The 21,568-nt window shown below is 37.7% G+C and overlaps 1 protein-coding gene across 1 annotated transcript; it reads right to left on the bottom strand.

The window, feature by feature from the left end:
- Positions 1-952: 952 nt before the first annotated feature.
- LOC110915621 (L-type lectin-domain containing receptor kinase VII.1) lies at positions 953-3,308 on the bottom strand. The gene has a single exon (XM_022160350.2). The coding sequence runs from the start codon at positions 3,276-3,278 to the stop codon at positions 1,065-1,067; it is 2,214 nt and encodes a 737-aa protein (XP_022016042.1). The 5' UTR covers positions 3,279-3,308; the 3' UTR covers positions 953-1,064.
- Positions 3,309-21,568: the final 18,260 nt, after the last annotated feature.

A 21,568-nucleotide genomic window follows, 5' to 3' on the forward strand; every position in this document is an offset into this window, starting at 1 on the left:
TGGTCCCTTTGAAACCATACCGGATGGTCTAACATCTCCAATTATTATTTATTTTTATAGTCTTATTATTATAAAATTCTGCACTTCATTTAGTGACACGGGGTTGAATCAGAAGTTAGTTAATGTAATATCAAGATGACCTTATAATAGTGTCGGCGAATTCATGAACTTTTTCCATCGGGTTCCTTCCGGTAGATTTTCATCAATTCTCACGATTTTTTTTAAATCATACAATGTTTCCACTAATTTTTTTCCGAACAGAGAGGGTTCCTAGGAACCCTCAAAACACCCCTGGATCCGCCCCTGCCTTATAACCAAGAGGGTGGTAGGGGTGTAAACAAGCCCAGAGGCTCGAGAGCTACTCGTGATCGGCTCGGTTAAAAGCTCGAACGAGCCGAGCCCGAGCTCGAGCCTGAAATAGAGCTCGTTTTGTTATCGAGCCCGAGCTCGAGCCTGAAATACAAAGCTTGTTTAGGCTCACGAGCCTAAACGAGCCCAAACAAAATTTTAATTTTTTTATATATATTATGTTAATAATGATGATAACATTGATGAGACGAGCTAGAGCCGAGCTTTGGCTCGTTTAAGCGATGTTGAAGTGAGCTCGAGCCGAGCTTTTAGCTCATTTAAGGTTGTTCTCAAAATAGTTCGAGCCGAGCTCGAGCTTTTGGTTTTACTCGCGAGCCAAGCTCGAGCTCAAAGAAGTAGGCTCGAACCGAGCCGAGCTCGAGCCCGAGCTTCATAAAAACCTAACGAGCCGAGCTCGAGCCTGATCGAGCTCGGGCTCGGCCCGGCTCGTTTACACCCCTAGGTATCGGTTATAGTCGATTATGATTTCACCAAACACAAACAATTGCATACTGTAACTCATATTTACAAATAAACCCCAAGAAATTGTTACATTCATACATCATACCCATGTCTAAACAAACCAATCTATAGAAAATAATAATAATAATAATAATAATAATAAATAACACAACAAATCAATTCCCATATCACAAAACCATACAAAAAATCAAATGTTTTTCAAGTGTTGTATTTCTATACATTTACAAACTCATCTATCTACCCTCTACAATATCAGATGATGAAATGGACATGGAAGAAGAAATCCCATTTCTCATTTCCCCAAATGTTGGATGTGAATAGAATGATGATCCTGAACTTAGCATTTGAGCATATTTTGACCATAAATTTTTAGATTTCATCCTTTCTAACAAGTAAACTTTCATATCATCTTCATCACCTTCACCTTCACCTTCATCCACTTCATTCTTGTTCTTCCCTTCTAAAGCCTTTACAATTTGTCTCATTGATGGCCTCATTTTTGCGTCCGGATGCGCGCACAATAGTCCCAAGTGTAGCACCCATTCGACCTCCTCATGGTCGAGCGCATCCTTAGCCATTAGCCTCTCGTCTATAGCGTCAAAAAGTTTGTCCTTTTGCATTAGTTCGGTTACCCAATTGACCAAAGGGATGTCTCCTTCCTTTATTGGTCGTTTTCCGCATATAACTTCAAGAATTAAAATCCCAAAACTGAAAATATCCGTTTGTGTTGAGGCTCGGCCTGTCTTGATCACCTCGGGTGCTAGGTACCCTGCGGTTCCTACCACCCGAGTTGTCGTAGCCACTTGACCATGTTGGTGCATACGGGCTAACCCGAAATCACCTAACTTTGCATTCATTTGTTTGTCGAGTAACACATTACTTGACTTGATGTCTCTATGCAACACCTTCGCTTCCCACCCTTCGTGTAGATATAAAATCCCGTTCGCTACATCTTTCAAGATCTTCATTCTATCTTCGAAATTCAAGATTTTGTTATCATCTTTACCATCAAACAACATCTTGTCCAAACTCCCATTTTCCATATAATCGTAAACCAAGATCAAACTACCCTTTTCTTTCTTACACCATCCTCTCAATCCAACCAAGTTTCTATGTTTCAACCTTCCAAGACTCGAAACCTCGGCCAAGAACTCGCGAACGCCATCATTATTATCATGATTAATCCGCTTCACTGCGATCTCCGTTCCTCCAATAACCCCTTTATAAACTTTCCCATTCCCGCCGACCCCAATTACATTCTCATCACTAAAACTCTTGGTCGCCAATAAAATCTCTTGAAACGGAATCCTATGCGGCCAATACTCCAACTCCCAATCCTCCATATCCGCTCTCGCTTTCGCCAACCTCCTCTTCCTCCTAACCCAAACAAACACACCCACACCACAACTCACCACCACAAACAAAACCCCTAAACTCAACCCAACAACAAACCCTGTCGACTTTAAAACCGACTCACCAGGCAGCACAAATGAAGGCAACCCCTCGATAACCAAACCATCACTAAACGAAAAATTCGAGTTACTAAAACTCCAACCCAAAATCCTATGACTCTGAGTCAAAGTCCCGGTAGAAGCAGTAAAGCCCACATACATCTCATCCTCAAAAACAGCAGAAAGATCTAAGGGGACTTCCATCAAACACCTGGTGGGCTTCTTAACACCAACAGGAGCCATAGTCACATTCATCACAAACCCATCATAATCCACCCACACCTGATAGTTTCTCCCATCATTAAGCTTCACAACCCTAAACCCATCATCATTAACACCACCATCATCATTATTATCATCATAGTATCCAGCTTCAGAGGCATTAACAGAAGTCAACGAGTTGAGATCAATCCCAACATGATTATCATTAATATCTCTAAACTCTTCGTTCCGAAACACATCGAATTCTATACCAAACACGTGATTGGATGAATTCCCATCAACTGTGCGGCTAAACAGGCCGAGATTCTGGGCTGAACTGGTGTCGTTGATGCCGGTGACAGGAGTGAAGATGAAGACGAAACCGTGGCCCGGGAGAACGTTGCGAGATGGGGCCATGGAGAAGATGAAGGAGGTGGAGAAAGGGAGAATGGATGATTGGTTTTTGGTGGGTATTTTGTTGGGGTAAAGAGCACGGCCGATTTGGCTAGGGGTGGAGGTGGTGAGGGTGAGAGTGGTGTATTGGATGGTGGCGTTGCCGTAGAGGGAGATGGAGGTGGAGTTGAAGGAGTTGAAGAGGAAGTCGACGGCGGAGGACGGTGGGGATCGGAGGAGGAGGAGGAGGGTGGTGAGGAGGAGGAGGTGGTGGTTGATCATGGTGGAGATGTGGTGGTGAACATGAAGGTGGAAATGGTGGATTGGTTGACTTGTAAATGAAGGGTGCAGATTATTCTGGAGCCGCTTATAATAAGTATGCTGACTTGTACGGATATGCATATACAGCGAAGGATTTGTTTAGCACAAAATAATGAAGAACATGTTCGAGGAAAATTCGATTATAGGGTAACATGATATTTGAAAAGGTATTTTAAATAACTGAAAGTGACATAAGTGCCAAAATTTGTCGAATCGAAAATTTACTTGTTTTGATAAGAGAAAGAAATAATTAAAAATTGCTAAAATTTGGGAACATCATCAAGAATAATATTAGGGCATGGAGTATATCTTAACATCTAATACGTTAATGATGACATAACATGTTAAAGAGTATTGCAAACTAATTCTTTCTTGTGTTAAGGGGTGTTAAAAGGATTATATGTTAATATGATGTTAAGAGACTATTTTAATTTGTTTTTCTTTTTTATACCCAAACCATTAAAAGTTTTTACACTCAAACCATTAAATGAATAAAGTTAAGGGGATTAAACCATTTCCTTGATGTGAGGTAAAGTGAAATAGAGAAAAGTAAGTGATGTGACACCTAGGTGGTGTTAAGACTGAGGGGTGTGGTTTAAAGCCCCTACAGGCTTTATAATGTCACGTCAGAGCCACGTATGCACCACGTAAGAGATGGGCTTTATCGTTAACTTGCACGGTATGGTTTAAAGCCCTATATTAAACAAAATTAAAAAAATATATATTATTGGTTGAAAAGAGGTGGCCCCCTCAATTTTGCTCGTTAACGTGCTGGCGGAAGGGCCATGGCGCCCCCCCCCCCTTAATTGTGGCGGTGTGGACGATAGCGCCCTGGGGCGCTATAGTGGCTGAGGTGGTGGGGTGTCGTTAAGCCACACCCTCTGGCCTAGAAAAAGTTAAAATATACCCCAAGACCTTAGGGCTTTAGATAACGGAATTTAGGTTTGACAGCTGAGGAAAACTGTTTATTCTTGTTTGTCGTATGAATATGTTGATGTTTTTTGGTTTATTACTTTTAGGTCATGTAAAAGTAAATCTAAAGGTAAACTGGTAACCCAGGTTATGTGTTCTTAAGTGTTATTCTTTTTCTAGCTCGTCTAGCTTTCTCTGATTTAAATAGAGTGCTACTAAATACGCCCCCCCTAATTACTAACTACAACCCCCCCCCCCCTCTATAAAAACATCATATCATTATATCACAAATCCATATTTTATTGTTTTTTTGTCTTTTTGTTGTCTTTTTAATTATTATTATTATTATTATTTACTAGTAGTAATCATTTATTATTATTATTATTATTATTATTATTATTTTAGAAAAAATTATCTGAATAAAAAAATATTTATTAAAATTTTTTTTGAACGAACTGAGTTTTTAATAAAACTTATCTGAATGTTCAAAAATAATAAAACAAGGCTGTCTTTTCATATTTTTTAAAAGTAAAATGTTAATAAGTTATTAAAAAAAACCATATTTTAGGTGAAATTAATTGTTATAAAAGAGAAATGAAAAACAAATTTTATATATAACTAGTGGGAATGTCTGTACGTTGCCGCGGGTAATTTTTTTTATGTGTCCAAGTATATAATGCCATAGATACGTATCGTTAAAATTTCATATCTTACTTTTAGTGGAGATATATAATGTGTTAATGTTATAACCTATATCTCATAGATTATAGTATTGGTGATCCCATACTCATACCCGGTAGTAAAATCCTCATTTTATCAAGTTTAATTGTAGGTGAACATTTTATCAAGTAATGATCTCCTTCACATTAGAAACTTTTGATTAAATAATGAAAGAATGTATGTATACAAGATGAATTAATGAATGTTCACTCGAATCACTGTATATATCTTTGTTTTCATACGATGATATTACCCTTGTTATCATTTTACTTGTTACTTGTTATCATTTTACTTGTTTTACAACTCAGAAGTCATTTAACTAATATTGTTCTAACAAAGAAGCACTAACTTATTTAGAGATGAGCATTTGGTAGTGGATACTGGTACTGGTACTGCTACACAAAGTTTATTAAGGGACCATAATGATTATGTTGGTTATATCAGTCCATGCGTGAACTGAGAGAAAATGATTGGGAGAAAATGATGCGGCTGACTGGGAGAATATATTTGAATCACGTCAAAATATGTATAATTTTTGGATAGCACAACCTGCTACATATTATGTTGTAGATTAAAGCTCGGTATGTAAAATGTTTAATGATATAATTTTGTAAGAATGCACTTATTTTTTTATAGTTTTTGTTACTACTTTAAATGTAATTGGATAAATAATTAGTTATAATAATAATAATAATAATAATAATAATCACTAAATAAATATTAAAAAAAAGACATCTAAACGACAAAAAAGCTAAAAACTTAACAAAAGTTGTTAACTAAAAGACAAAATAGACTAAAAACAAAGTAAAATTTTTTATTAATTGATGTGATGTTTTTATAGAGGGTGTAATTAGTAGTAATTAGAGGGTGTATTTAGAATAAGCATCTATACTATATAATAAAAGAAACCACTTTAGAGACACTTGTTATTCTCTCATTCAATTCATTAAAATTAATAATAATAATAATAATCATAATAATAATACTTAATCTAATCTAATACATATTCTTATTATTAATAATATTTAATCAAATCTAAAATCTAATTTAATACAAATTCTTATTATTGATAATATTTAATCAAATCTAATAAGCACAAAATTGACATTTACGTTATTAATAACCATAAAATATATGAGCTATTTTTTTTCATAAACTTTACTAATATGCATAGTTTAACTTTTTGTTTTTACTCTTTAGCATAACCATAGGTGTTATTTCAAGGTTAACAGAGATAAACCCATAAAGAAGGTTTTAATGGCGTATTACGAGCAACTAAATGTCGTTATTAGAAACGTTGACTTTCTAAAAGAAACCAAGTTTTGGATACATATCATTCATTGAAGGCATCCTCATATATATACTTATCTTATATTAAATAAATAAATAAATAATAAATTAATATTAAAGCTTATCATACTTTAATAAAATATTATTCTCAAATTTAAATTGTGTAATACACATAGTTTTTAAAGATATAACTGTTTTTTAGATCTATTCAACACGTGTAATATACGAGGTTTTTAAGGATGTAATTTTTTTGTCATTTGGTAGATTTATTCAACCCGATTATACACAGGTTTTTTAAAGATACGACGTTTTTAGTATTTAGTATACAAAATTACATTTATTTAATCTGTGTAATACACATGGTTTTCAAAGATATAACTTTTTTTATTATTTGATATATAAAATTACATTTATTTAACCCTACAATATGTGAGTTTCATAAAAATTTAACTTTTTATTATTTAATATATAAAATTACATTTATTTAACCCGTGTAATACACGGGGTTCTAACCTAGTTTAAATATAATCCTGCTAGCTTCTACGTAAGTTAATATATCTTTCTGAAGTGTTGATTTTTTGAATCTTAATTTTTTAATGTAAAAGCGTTATATAATTGAACGAGTAGTTTTTTCAATTGTAGCTTTACTTTTCAAAGTGTGTGAGTAAGAAAATACTATAATAAAACATATTAAAAAACTAAACGGGTCGACTGGCATGTTTCGACCTCTCAGGGGCGAGACTTTGTTTTTAGTAGATTAGGTTTTTCTATTCAGAAAGGGATGACGGCGCAGTTTGTTGCTCGTCTACATGCTATCCTTATGTAAATTGCCTAAATTATTGGAATGAAATATATTTTGATCAACAGGTTAAAATATAAGAGAATTATAAAAGTGAAACAAATCAACGGGTCTAATTATTATTGGGGGTTAATATTCATACAGCTTTCTTCTTTATATATAATTAGATATATATAGAGAGAGATAGAGTAAAAAAAAGGTGTGAGAATAAAATGTAAAAATATGAGAAGAGTGAGAGCCTAACAAAATAAAAAAGAGTGTGAGAATAAAATGTAGAGATGTAAGAATAGTGAGAGCCCTTATTATTTTATGCGGCAAATGGGATGACGATGTCAATAAAACAATATTAAAGAAATATAAAACTTTTTTTTTTGAACAAAAAATTTGAATTACTGACGGATCACTGGAGTATTATCGTCTCATCAGCAGAACCACCCGATCATATAAAACTAAATGAGTTATTTCACTAGGTTTTTAGCGCAAATAAACAATATTAAAGAAATATAAAAATAAATGAGCAATCCAAATAATTAAATAAAAATAAATTGGACGGGTCAGAGTTTCATGTCTCTCATCATTCATACTTGTGCACACTTGACCTATATCATTACAAATTTACAACCAGGCCGGATCCAAGATTTGGTTTGGATGGTTGGATGGGCGCTCCTCTTAAAATAATTTTTTAATGTATTTTATAGGCAAAAATCTGGCTCGGAATAACACCCCTAAAACAGGTTTGGTAATTAAACCAAGTTAATTGTGATGAACGGGTAAAATATCATTAATGGTAAAAGTGAACACGATAAATATTAGGATTTAATCAAATAAACCTAATGTTAAATAAATGATAAATAAATGCTCTTAGCAATTAAAGTCTTAAAAGGCTCGGGCTATCGAGACTTAAAATTTAAAACGTGCCAGTTGTCCCCGGTAACGCTCAAACCCCAAGTTTATTAACTAGTACATTTTTGTGTATGCCATGAGATAAAAATAACTAAATTATCTAACTTATTGGATGTGGAGTTAAATATTAAGAGATAAATGAGTTTTTAGACAAACAAATACTAACCAAACCTAAGAGACTAAAATTAGTTAAGTATAAAAGGTGAAATATAAAATGGAAAAGAAATTAAAACACACACATGTGTGTGAGCCGTACATAGATAGAAAAGGAGAAGACTTACCCAAAAATCTCAAGAAAATGCCAAAATCAAATAAGGATTCAACATATAATTGATGCATGATCTTAAATTCGCGATCATCTACGCTTATCAAGCATGAGATATGTTGTATAACTTGATTTGGTGAATTTCATGTGAAGAGGAACTTGAAGGTGATAACCTTAAGTTCAAAATTATTGTTAGTATGATGAAATTGATGATGTTTTGATGTTCATAAGTAACACACTTGCTTGTATGAGTAAAATACGTGAACAATTTAATGATTGATTAAGTGTTCATACACGACTTGAAATGAGTTTTGATGATATGATGAAATTAAGGTAGTAATAGTGTTATAAACACCATGTTTACTAGTTTGTGTGAAGAACTTGAATAGTTTAGATGTTGGGATGAATGAACTTGTTGAGATTGAAAGAAACATGGCAATGTTGGTTAGTAAATTTAGCTAAAATGGTGGGCTAAAAATGATGCCCACCAAGTGTTTGATAAAATGTCTAAATGAGTTCTACTAAACTTGTTAGTGAATAAATATGTCAATTTGCGGTTTGACTTTTTGAAATTCAAACAGACCTATAATAGAACTGAAGGTGAAATATGGTATAAAAAGTCCATAAGTGTGATAGTCATTGTATTGATGATTTGATGACTAATCTAACCATTTTTTGGATATTGTTTGTTATAGTTCGACTCTTGACAAAGCTAGGTGGGAGCCTGAAAAGGAATAAGTCAAGTGGGCCAAAGACGCGGAAAGCATGATCGGATGCAAAGTAAGTAAAACTTACACCTCCTAGATTAGTGTAACACCTCAAAAATTTGTGTCCAATAAATAAACGACACGTGTCACTTATGACAAAGTATTGTAAACCCGGATTTAATTAAAGATGTATGGTAGGATTTTAAACATGTCGACATGTTAATTTATACCTCTGAACGACTTCATTATAAATCCCAAGACCCTAAGCACGATTAATAAACATCTAGTATACTTTTAATCCGGTAATTACTAATATTAATGGATTCCAATTTGCTAAAATGGATCCTATGAAAATAATGTACGTTAAATCATCACTCATGAATCCTATCATTCTACCAAATCAATTATACTACATGATAGGGTGGACAACTGTTCAGGCATGGGTTAAAGGCATTATACTGATAATTCAAGGCCAAAAATCATGTATTTGCAAGTTGTCTGTTCAATGCATGAAAGGTTAATTTTTTTGCTTCTAACAAGGTCTTACGGACCGCAAGGGTCCTGCCTTACGGTCCGTAAGGTGCGAAAGGTTAATTTTTTTTTTCTGTCAAAGGCTTACGGACCGAAAGGGTCCTGCCTTACGATCCGTAAGGGACGGCCAGCGACAGAAAGTTGGCTGTTGGCTGTTACAAACGTTTAACCGCCTTAGTAAGATATTTCAGCAACATGGGCGACCCCTAACAGTTAGTAGGCACTAGGAAACACTTGTACATGATCTAAGATCAATGATAGACCTAGTTGTCATGATCTCAATGGATTAAATCCACTATAAAAGGCCAATGAGTTGCACATTGTGTTCACTCATCACTTCTGCATTCCTGGAGCTTTTCTGGAGCACAAGTGCCATTCCTAAGCCTTCCTAATCTTGCATTAGACTTCTGTAAGTATGCTTAACCCCTCTTAGTTAAGTGTTTGCTTAGTTTTAGCTTAAAAGTCAATCCGTCGTAATTAACGGTTGACTTAACGATTAATCACTAATGGTCCAGTGATTTGTCGAATCAAGGATAGTTATATGTTGGTAATCATGTGGGCATTAAACCCCTAAGAGGACACCCTCTGATTCCCACTCTAACTAGTCCGAATGTCGAGTCAAACTTGCTTAGAAAAAGTCAACAGAATACTAAATTGCGATTTTATGCATAATCAGTAATGAAGATGGCGTGTAACCTGTTTTAACACTCATATAACATGATAATAAGTATATTAACTAGTATAAGCTTGTTTGATCCGACCATTTACTGTTTTGACCCGGTTCGGAACCGAAAGTCGTAAAACTTTGACTTTTGCTTTGACTTCAGTTCTGACCCGTTATGGTATGATTCAGATATGCCTTAGGACTCTCTTAGGACCTGGTTACATGATGGTATAACCCTCTGTGACCGGTTCGTTGTTTGTCCGAGTCTTTAGCACATTTCCGTTAAATGCTTAAAAGTTGACGGTAACGCCCTTTACACTTTAAAACGATAATTTTGGACATGTGAAAGGACAATAACCTTAGTTACTGATTTCTAAACATGTCCCCAAAATTTCACGTCAATCCGAGGTCTAGAATAGGAGTTATGCTAAATAGCGCAATTACGGAAACATTAGTAATTAAATGGCGCAATTAGCATAAAACCTATCTAAACCCAAATTTCGACACCAAATCTTTTACACACTGATGTAAAATAATATTTTGGGATTTTTAAAGGTTTTTAATAATTTTTAACCTGCTCATAACCTGCGGTTATGGCATCGGTTCGGTAATTACCGAATATACCCTTTTCGGACATAACTTGAGTTCTACAAGGTATTCTGACCCGATTCCAGTTGCTACTGATTTTAAATAATAAATAAAGTATTTCGAACTTTATAAACTGTTCGGAAAACTCAGATTTCCTGTAGAACCCGGGAACCTCTTTTATAATATTTAAAATGACCAAAATACCCCTACGGGGCGTATATGGGAATTAAACTCGTTACGGGCATTATGGAAGGTATCCTACTGATTCCACAACCTCTTTAAAGCATATTAACTTAGGAAACTTGTGTAGGACTCTTGCGGTTACCCGTTACGCCTTTTACGCGTACGGTTCGGTTTATGTAACTAGTTTACATACGCTAGCCGAAACGGGTCGAACCTTATCGTTTTGGCTTCAAAATCCAGAATGTGGTTATATTACTCACATAAAACAAGTCTTCAAACTTGTTGGGTCCAAACCACATTCCATTCCCGGTTTTCGCCTTTCACGCGATTAAACCGTAATCATCCCTTGAAACCAACCGGTCTAAGCTAAGGCTACATTAAAGACCCATTAGGATTCTAATAGGTTGTTATAAACCTTCGTTCCAGAATAGGAGACCGGTAAAAGAAACTTGCATTTATTTGATTGAGGATATTACTTGCTCAGGTAAATACTTTTGACTTATTTTTCCGTTATACGGGCTTGGGTTACGGTATTTAAAATACCGCTTGGTCGGGCAGTTGACCCCAACTCATTAGTAGTTGGGTATTATCAATGTGACCCGTTTAAAAATTTGTTTTGTTGGCTTTACGCCTTTGGGAGCTTAATGACCATGTCCCGGATATCCTTGGCAGCATTTTACGAAATGGCCACGACCTTGACACGCGGGTGTAGGCGTACACCCGACAATGTGTCCATAATTATAAAGGTATAACCGTCGGTTTCCCCGCCACGGCTTTATGCTTTGTGGCGAGTCTATTAACCTTAAACTTGGCACGACCCGGGCGACCGAACGCATAGTGAACATGTAATTCTTTTACAAGATTTGAATTATAAATTATCCCAAGTTATAAAGAGTTTGTGCCTTGTGCATTCAAATCAATTTTATTAACCCTTTAGGACCAGAAGATCACTTTTCCGAACGCATAGTGAACATGTAACCTCAGAGGCGTAGGAGGAACCTCTTTGAGCCATCAAGACGGTCTACCTCACATAGTTCGACACCTTCATACCATCACTCTTTTGGACCAAATTCGGAGAACGAGCCTAGTAACCCTCAACCTTCGTTTATACCTCTCCAGCGTTCTTTTTTCGCACCATTCCTATGGCGATCCTTCTCCTTTCTTCCAAAGCCAGTTCAACCCAGCGGACTATGTCCGAGAACCAACAAGTTATAACCCTTTAGGACCAGAAGATCACTTTTCCGAAGACAACGCGATGGATATGGACGAGGATACGGATCCCATCGAACCCGCTAGAGGCACTCCCAACCATCCTATCGAGATCTCTGATGGGTCTTCCTTCCATGGAACACCCTATCAAGGTCCTGACAGTTTCCAGGCGAGGTTTAACCAATGCGAGTGGTACTTTACACCCTCTCACCATTCTTCACCTCACCAACAACAGCAGCAACAGGATCCTTCCGAGGATTCACGTTTCGTGGCAGTTACGCCACCGCCTCCACCGCCACCAGTTCAACAAGCACCTCCAGATCCGCCAAGGCGTAGGAGATCAGGCGCGCGGATGTCCACCCGAGGAGGGGAATTCCACTTCAGCACCCCTCGCCACTCGAGTGCAAGTCATTTTCCGCCACTGCCTGAAGAACCACAATTAGGTGAACCTTCGAGTCACCCTGCAGAGGTGAATTCTGCACCAGTTGCACCACCTCCGCCACCATTCGGCTATGACAATCCGATACCAGCGTACGCCAGTTCCACAGCGTACAACCCGTTTGAGCAGCCGACTCGCACTCACTATAATTATGATGTCGACCCATACGTGGTAGCGGCTAATTACAACGCTCTCCATCCCAAAGGACCTTACGGAAATCCTTGGGGACTAGGATACTTAGCTCATGGGTATCCAACACCTCCTAGACCTCCGGCTCAGCAACCGTCGCAGCAGCCACGTTTTTCTCCACTGGAGCAAGAAGAAATCCTCCACCGTTTAAACCGAGTGGAACGAGACTTTGAGTAAGAACGTAAAAGTAATCGTGGATTCCTCAAAGGCCTAGCAAACCTACTAAAAGGGAGGAAGAAACGAGATCATTAGTCTCTTGATATACTATTGTATTTACTATTATAATCAAGTCCCTGTGTGGACATTTATTTGTTGTAGTCCCTGCATGGACATTTATTATGTTTAGTCCCTGTGTGGACAATTGCCTTTCAATCCCTGCGTGGACTTATCTTTCAGTCCCTGTGCGGACATCTATCCTTGTATTTGGTCCCTGCGTGGACTTGTCTTTCTGTAAACCTCTGCGTAGGTATGTTGTCTATTTCAAAGTCCCGTTTAGGGCAATATGTAATCTTTATTATGATTAATGGAATATTAAGTTATGAATTTCATTTTGTCATTTTAATACGTTATAATATGAAATAAATTAAAAATCGTTCCTTTTTAAATTAATCTGCCTAAATAAAGAATCTAAATGGTGAAAGCTAGCCTGGTGTCATTATAAGACCCGGCCAAGATGGTAAGACCTAATTAAAAGATTCAGATTCCTGTTAACCTCTGTAAACATGTTAACATTCCTGGCAGATGTGATTCGTTAAAATCACACGCGTCATTCTTATGTAAGAATCCTTCAAGGGATTTCAAAACCCAAAGTAATGATTTGTAGATCAAGGGTTAAATCGTCAATAAAGATGATCTTTTATCAAACATCCATTAGTAATGTAGTGCCTACGGGCCATACTTATTGTCATATAAGACAAAAGGCAGTTGTAGTCTATGACTCCCTGTCAGAAAAGGTAAAAGGACTATGGTTCAAACCTTCATGCCTTGATTCTCCGAAATCCCGGCTTATATTATAAAACGTCCTTGTGACTAGGCTTTTGTGCCACTAACAATGTTGTTTGTAATTAGGATAAGTTATATTCAAATCCTAAATAAAAGTGAGTAACAAATTAACCAAATATGGTCTATGATTACCATGGTTAATGAATTGCCATAAAAGACAATTCCATAATAAACTCCTAAATAAAACTTTGTCATTATCTTCTGTAGCAGATTCAAGTTTGCAATGGCTGACCCAAATGAAGTTAATAATCATTCAAAGGAAGATGACAATGATAACGCCCAAATTCATATAACGGGCGCAGAATTAAAAGCTTTGGTAGACGACGCTGTCAAGACGGCATTAGATCGGCAGTATGAAGAGTACAGCGAGTCTCGAAGCAGGACCCTATCTACACCACACTTAAAGCCAAGAACCCATTCTAAATCTCACAGCAAACCACCCTCGACCCCGTCTAAACCTAAGAAGGATGACGATCGACACTCATCAAATGAGAATAGTGTCCATCCTAAGGAGAAAGTGTTCGATAATGTATCTCGCGCCAAGGGTTGCACATATAAGTATTTTGTTTCTTGCAAACCCCGAGATTTCACTGGTGAAAAGGGCGCTGTGATTGCATGACCTGGTTAGACGAAATGGACACCGTTGTGGACATCAATGGTCGTGCTGAGAGAGACGTGGTGAAGTTTGTATCACAGTCGTTTAAGGGTGAAGCCCTAGCATGGTGGAGATCTTTGGTTCAAGCCTCAGGGAAGGTTGCTTTATACAGCATGACATGGGAGCAATTTATTGCTCTCATCAAAGAAAACTACTGCCCTCAGCACGAGGTTGAGAAGATAGAGTCTGATTTCCTATCGCTGGTCATGAAGAACCTGGACTGCCAGGCTTATCTCACGAGTTTCAACACTCTGTCAAGATTGGTTCCGTACCTTGTGACACCGGAACCCAAACGGATCGCGCGCTTCATTGAGGGTTTGGCCCCAGAAATAAAAGCTAGTGTGAAGGCTTCTAGGCCTGCTACCTTCAGATCCGTGGCAGATATATCTCTGTCTCTCACACTAGATGCAGTGAGACAGAGATCGTTGAGAAATGCTGATAACGAGAAGAGGAAACGTGAAGATGATGATTCACGTAGGTCAAGCAAGAAGCACCGGGGGAATCGTGACCACAAGAAGGGGTCAGAGAACAAGAAGAATGACCGACAGTCGGCCGATAAGCCTTTGTGCAAGGTTTGTCAGAAGCACCATTTCGGAAGGTGCAGGTTTGAAAAGAAATCCCAGCCGAAGGCGTGTGGGATATGCAAGTCCTCTGAGCATAGGACTCTTGAGTGCAAGAAACTCAAGGATGCAACTTGTTATAGTTGCAATGAGAAAGGGCACATCAAGACTAACTGCCCGAAGATAGTGAAGAAGGCTGAAGATGGAAAAAAGACCAATGCGAGGGTCTTTCAGATGAATGTTCAAGAGGCTATCCAGAACGACAACGTTATAACCGGTACGTTTCTTATCAATGATGTATTCGCAAGAGTATTGTTTGATTCTGGAGCAGATAAATCCTTTGTGGATGATAAGTTCTGCGAGTTGTTAAAATTACCTGTTAAAGCCTTGAATGTGAAATATGAAGTAGAACTAGCTGATGGGACTATGGGAATAGTTTCAACTGTTTTAGATGGATGTGTTATATCCATTAGAAATCACTCATTTCCTTTATCCCTATTACCCTTTAAACTCGCTGGTTTCGACATAGTGTTGGGTATGGATTGGTTATCGCATAACCAAGCCCAGATTGTGTGCAACAAGAAACAAGTGGTAATCAAGACTTCGTCTGGAGAACCACTTACCATCCAGGGAGATACTCGACATGGATTGCCCGCACAAGTATCTATGCTAAAGGCATCCAGATGTTTGAAGAAATGATGTGTCATTTATATGGCACAGGTGACTATCGGTGAGGAGAAACCCAAGATTGAAGACATCCCAGTCATCTCTGACTATCCTGAAGTTTTCCCAGAAGAACTGCCTGGTTTGCCACCAGACAGGCAAGTGGAATTCAGTATCGACATCATCCCAGGAGCCGCGCCTATTGCAAGAGCGCCATATAGATTGGCACCCACGGAAATGAAAGAATTGAGAACGCAGCTAGATGATCTGCTAGCCAAAGGTTTTGTTAGACCAAGTTCATCTCCTTTGGGAGCGCCAATCCTGTTCGTCAAGAAGAAAGATGGTTCGATGCGTCTATGCATCGATTACCGTGAGCTGAATAAAGTTACAATCAAGAATAGATATCCCTTGCCCAGGATCGACGATTTGTTCGATCAGTTGCAAGGAGCGAGCTACTTTTCCAAGATTGATCTGAGGTCAGGCTACCATCAATTGAAAGTCAAAGACGAGGATGTGCACAAGACTGCATTTAGGACTCGTTATAGTCATTTCGAGTTCCTAGTGATGCCTTTTGGGCTCACTAATGCACCTGCCGCATTCATGGATCTCATGAATCGCGTTTGTAAGCCTTATTTGGATAAATTTGTCATTGTCTTCATCGATGACATCCTCATTTACTCGAAAAGTCAAGCTGACCATGAGAAGCATCTCCGATGTATTCTTAAATTACTTCATCAAGAAAAGCTTTATGCCAAATTCTCTAAATGTGAATTTTGGCTACGAGAAGTCCAATTCCTTGGACATGTAGTCAGTGAGCGTGGTATCCAAGTGGATCCCGCCAAAGTTGAAGCCGTCATGAATTGGCAGGAGCCGAAGACACCTATGGAGATTCGCAGTTTCCTAGGTCTAGCGGGTTACTACAGACGCTTCATCGAAAATTTCTCAAGAATTGCTGCACCCCTAACTTCCCTAACTAGGAAGAGTATAAAGTTTAATTGGGGCCCTAAGCAGCAAGAAGCTTTTGATTTCCTCAAACAAAAGCTGAGCAATGCTCCAGTGTTGACATTGCCGGAAGGAATGGAAGAATTTGTCGTATATTGTGATGCATCGCACACCGGTATGGGTTGTGTGCTTATGCAGAGGGGTAAGGTGATTGCCTATGCTTCACGACAATTAAAAGTGCATGAAAAGAATTACACCACCCATGACTTGGAGTTGGGTGCCGTTGTATTTGCACTAAAGCTTTGGAGGCATTACTTATATAGCATTAAATTTGTGATCTATTCTGATCACAAAAGCCTTCAGCACCTGTTCAATCAGAAAGATTTGAATATGAGGCAGCGACGTTGGATGGAAACTCTGAACGACTATGACTGTGAAATAAGATACCATCCAGGCAAGGCCAATGTAGTCGCAGATGCCTTGAGCAGAAAAGAAAGAGTGAAACCAATAAGAATCAATGCCAAGAGCATTGAAATCAAGAACAGTCTGAATGAAAGATTGTTAGCTGCACAGAAAGAAGTTGTGTCAGAAGCTAACTATCATAACGAAAGGCTAGGGGTAACAGAAGAACAGTTATCCTACGGCAAAGACGGAATTCTAAGATTGAATGGAAGGATATGGGTTCCTGTTTACGGAGGTCTTTGTGACGTTATCCTTCAGGAAGCCCACAGTTCCCGATATTCCGTTCAAAGTGTGGTTATCTCAAAACTTTTTAAAATCAAAAGAAAAGAGTATAAGCATAAAACACTCTTGAGGTCAAAGTTGGGTTAAACAATGGTATCATACAACTGTGTGCATTCATCGATACAGGAATTGTTCAGGTAACAATGGCATTCCCAGTGATTGTCCTTAAAAGAAGGATTTACAATCAATTGTCAAGAAATTGACCCCAAACAATGGTCAAAATAACTTGAGAATGATATGATCATGAACATATTTGAAAAAGTTGTCAGATCCTTTTGTTGATTTTCAAAACTTCCTTTTTTTTTCTTCTAAGGTGTTTTTCCTCTTAATAAAACCAGATATATTATTTTTTTTAAATATATGTTGTACTTTTACTAATTTTTTATAGTAAAAATTCATCTCTGGTCAGGATGTAATTTCCTTATTTTTGTGTGAATTTACTATCCTAAATCTGATCAAAAGGATATGGCACACATATTAGGGTCATGTTAAGCTCAAGTTTGGTTATCACAGATCATAAATTGATTGCAAATTGATTTTGAACTACTGAGATACTCATGTTCTAGTTCAAGTAATTAGACACAAAATGAGTAGCTCTGGTAGAAATGTCTTCATCATTTGGGATGCTAAACCACTGTCTGGAATAATGGACATTTGGCAAAACCTTGAACAAAATTTCTGTACACAACTGCTGACAATTTAATCTTGATAATGTACATCTAAAATGTATTTTGTTAAGAATAGCATCTCTGGTGCTCAACAGATGTTAGATAAGACAAAATCATGTTCTACATCTGAACAAGCAGATGCTAACATTTCTTTTGTGAAAAGGTTAAAACATTGCTGCACTATCAGTTGTTACATTCTATTTTCTACCACTGTTGTACCTAAAATGCTGTTGTGTCTCAACATCTGCTCTCTAAAGTCTGTCCACTGCTGATAGTCAACCTCTGCTTTTCAAAAACACTGATGTTTAAAATCATTGTTTCATCCACTGATACATCCACTGTTTCATTTCATTACCGTTGTAACTACTGATGATTGTTCCATCAGTAGTTGTCAAAACAACTGTCCTCCATTAGTTACCATAACATCAGGGGTTGGCACGTGGTCAGTTTTTAGCCGTCAGATCATTATAACCGCTCCCACATCAGCATTCACCTTTTTCCTAAATAAAACCCTGCCCTAACACCAAAACAGGGTTTTACTGTCGAATTGAATTCCAAAGTTCTCTTCTCATAGCAGTTTCCCTCTCATAACTCCAAAAACCTTCTTCGATCTTCTTCATCAAAAATAACGAAACCAAAATTGAAAACAAAATCAAAACCATCATCTTCTTCCACAACAGCAGATGCCACTCAAATGGCCGCTGAAACCACGGAGATTCGCTACAAAGCTCCACACAACTATGTGGGTATACTCACAAAACCTACCGATAACAACACTTTCGACTCCATCATCGACATCTTATCTGCGTCAAAGTACAAAACTTTGATAACAGCAGACGCTCCCATTTACCTTGATACCCAGAGAGAGTTCTGGAAAAATGCCACCCTTGAAAAATAAGGAGACATCATCACAGCCATCAACTCCTCGATACAGGGTAAGAAGGTACAAATCTCTCCAAAATTCATCTCTAAAATCTTTAAACTCGATGATTTGAAAGGAAAAACCTCATTTACTAAAGATGAGTTGAAAAAGGATTTCATGAACAGGGGCTATGCAGAACAACCGAATAGGGATACCCTACAAAAGGGTTATTTCCCTTCTGCACCCAGATTTTTATTCCACACACTACTAATGTGTGTTTCTAATAAAACAACGTCTTTTAATGAAATACCAACAAAAATCCAATGCCTGGGGTATGCAATTTTAAACGATAAAAACTATAATTACTCCCAGGAAATATTTGATGATTTGGTAAGAAACGTTGATAATAAGGCATTTCTGCTCTTTCCAAGATTTCTAAGCTACTATTTTGAACAAAAATTTGTAGAGAAAGATGCAGATTTGCCCAAACAAGGTGTCTCTTTCAAAATAAACTGTTTAAAAATTGGAACATTTTCAAGAATGATGGCACCAATAAAACTAAAAGCAAAGGTGCCTGAGCAGAATTTAGAAACTGACACTGATCCTCAGGCAACTTCTGCTGAGCCCACTGCTCCAGGTGATCAGAGTAGCACAGCCACTGCTCTGAAACCCACACCTGACATTACCAAAAAGACCAAAAGAAAAACATCCAGAAAACCCACCAAACCCAAATCAAAGGCATCTCTGGAAGATGAGGTTGATGGAGGGTGTGAAACCCGAGTGTTAATGTGCTTAATTTACGTGTTTTACTGCCATTCATGTGATTATACGCTTTGAATATGTTAACTACGCAAGTATGTGGTTTTACAGGTTAATCACGTAATTCGGTGAAGTTATGACGTTTGGTAATGAAGCGGAATACTTGGATGATAACCGAGGCACATCACGTTGCTACGTAATTGTTGTGGGTGATAAAACAATTTCGAAGTACGAGAAACACGAAGCAACGAAGTCCAGGGGGCAGTTTGTCATTAGTTGAAAGTTGAAATGCATGTTAAAAACGAAGTCACAAGGAGCGAGACATCAACAAAAGAGTTCACAGAAGGTTTGTACCGTAACCTACGTTTTATAAACGTAGCCTACAGTTGGATATAAAGTCAGCGCATACCTAACAACACTAACATGTGAAAGACTTTTGGAGTCTCTTGGATTTTTATTATTGGGCCAACACATCACACGCATACAAGAGGCGCCAATATTGAAAGGAAAAGGAGGAATTAATTGTTGTGATTAAAAGAAAAGACACAATCATCATCATAGAATTGGCGGCTGGCTTATTTTTGGTGGGGAATCCTTCACGTGAACCTGGCAACGGTGGAGGATTTTTAAGAAGCACAACAAAAGTCAACATATTATTATTAGAATCCTATCAAAAGATAGTGGGCTGCACATGGGACTTCTTTTGTACGCATACACTTTTGGGCCGACAACATCACAAGAATTGGGCCGCATATGTGGGCCTGATTGTGGACGGCAACTTTGAGAAAAAAAACAATAGTTACGTGAGTTTGGGGGTTCCAAAAAGGATCATCATACAATCACCATCTATCACATCTTCGACGGCAGATCAGGAGGATGGTTCCAACAGTTTATCCAGCTTTCGATGATCAGTCAACCGACATGAGCGGCTAGTGGTTTTATGGTTTCCTCCGAATGGAGGGTTTTTGTAAGTTAATGAATATTATGTGTTTGATACAATCGTTTTAACCTGGTGATCTAAGCATTCGATGCTTTTCCCATTGATTTGATTTCTTGATTGTAAACAATTACGTTTATTTAAACCTTAATTTCTAAGCATTCAGTTCCCGAGAGTTCTAGTAATTGGGATATATTTGACATGGGGTTAGGGTTTGTAAATTGTAATTGATAATCATTCGATAACCTCCCGTTATGTATTGACCGGAGTACTTAGTCGTTGGTTATCACCATTGATGAATTAAAATTAACACCTATGTCTATGTAGGTAACGGTTAAACACATAATTGAAGTTAACTGCAGAACCTGAAATCTGGAGGAACCATCTTTCTTCTCATTGATTTAAAACACAATTTTTATTCGTTAATTTAGCTATTTCTCAAAATCAAACAAACCGATTTTCTCATTCAGTAATACTTAGTCAATCCTTTTCATTACGACACTTTCCACAATCCTCCCTTGGTTCGATACCCTGCTTATTCTATACTAATAGTTTAAATAGGTTTTTGCATGTCCATAACGACAGATATCAAAATGGCGCCGTTGCCGGGGAGGCGTGCGCAAAGTGTTTAGTGTTAAGTTTTAATAAAATAATAAAAAAATAAAAAAAATTAAATTTAAAAATCCCAAAAAGATTTTTCTTTGATGTTCGTGATTTACACTTGGTAGTTGAGTTGTGTTGTGCAGGATGACAGAGCATTACACAGATTTCAGCTTTTCTACGTGTATATTGTGCGGGGGTCCACGTCATCTGTGTATCGGTTGCCACGAGGCCCACTACAGGAGGGCACATGGAAAACCGGTGTCTTATGTTTCACAGCTTCCACCTCCATCATACGCTGATGATTATGACCTAGAGATGGAGGATGATTATTACTCGGATGGATATGATCGGGACGAGGATGCTTATTATGAGCCAAGGACGGATGGACGATGTTTCTGTTGCGGTCGTAATCATACTTCTGTTTATGATGATGTGTGCGCGGTGTATTTGGAAAATCCAGAGTATTGGAATAAAAAAATGATGGATGCGTACATCTCAACACCGTATCAGGGATACCGACAGTATCATCCCGAGGAATATCCTGAGCCCGAGGGTGTCTATGCTTATCAGACCGAGG

The sequence above is a fragment of the Helianthus annuus genome, chromosome 16, assembly GCF_002127325.2.
Source record: "Helianthus annuus cultivar XRQ/B chromosome 16, HanXRQr2.0-SUNRISE, whole genome shotgun sequence".
NCBI classification, from domain to species: domain Eukaryota; kingdom Viridiplantae; phylum Streptophyta; class Magnoliopsida; order Asterales; family Asteraceae; genus Helianthus; species Helianthus annuus.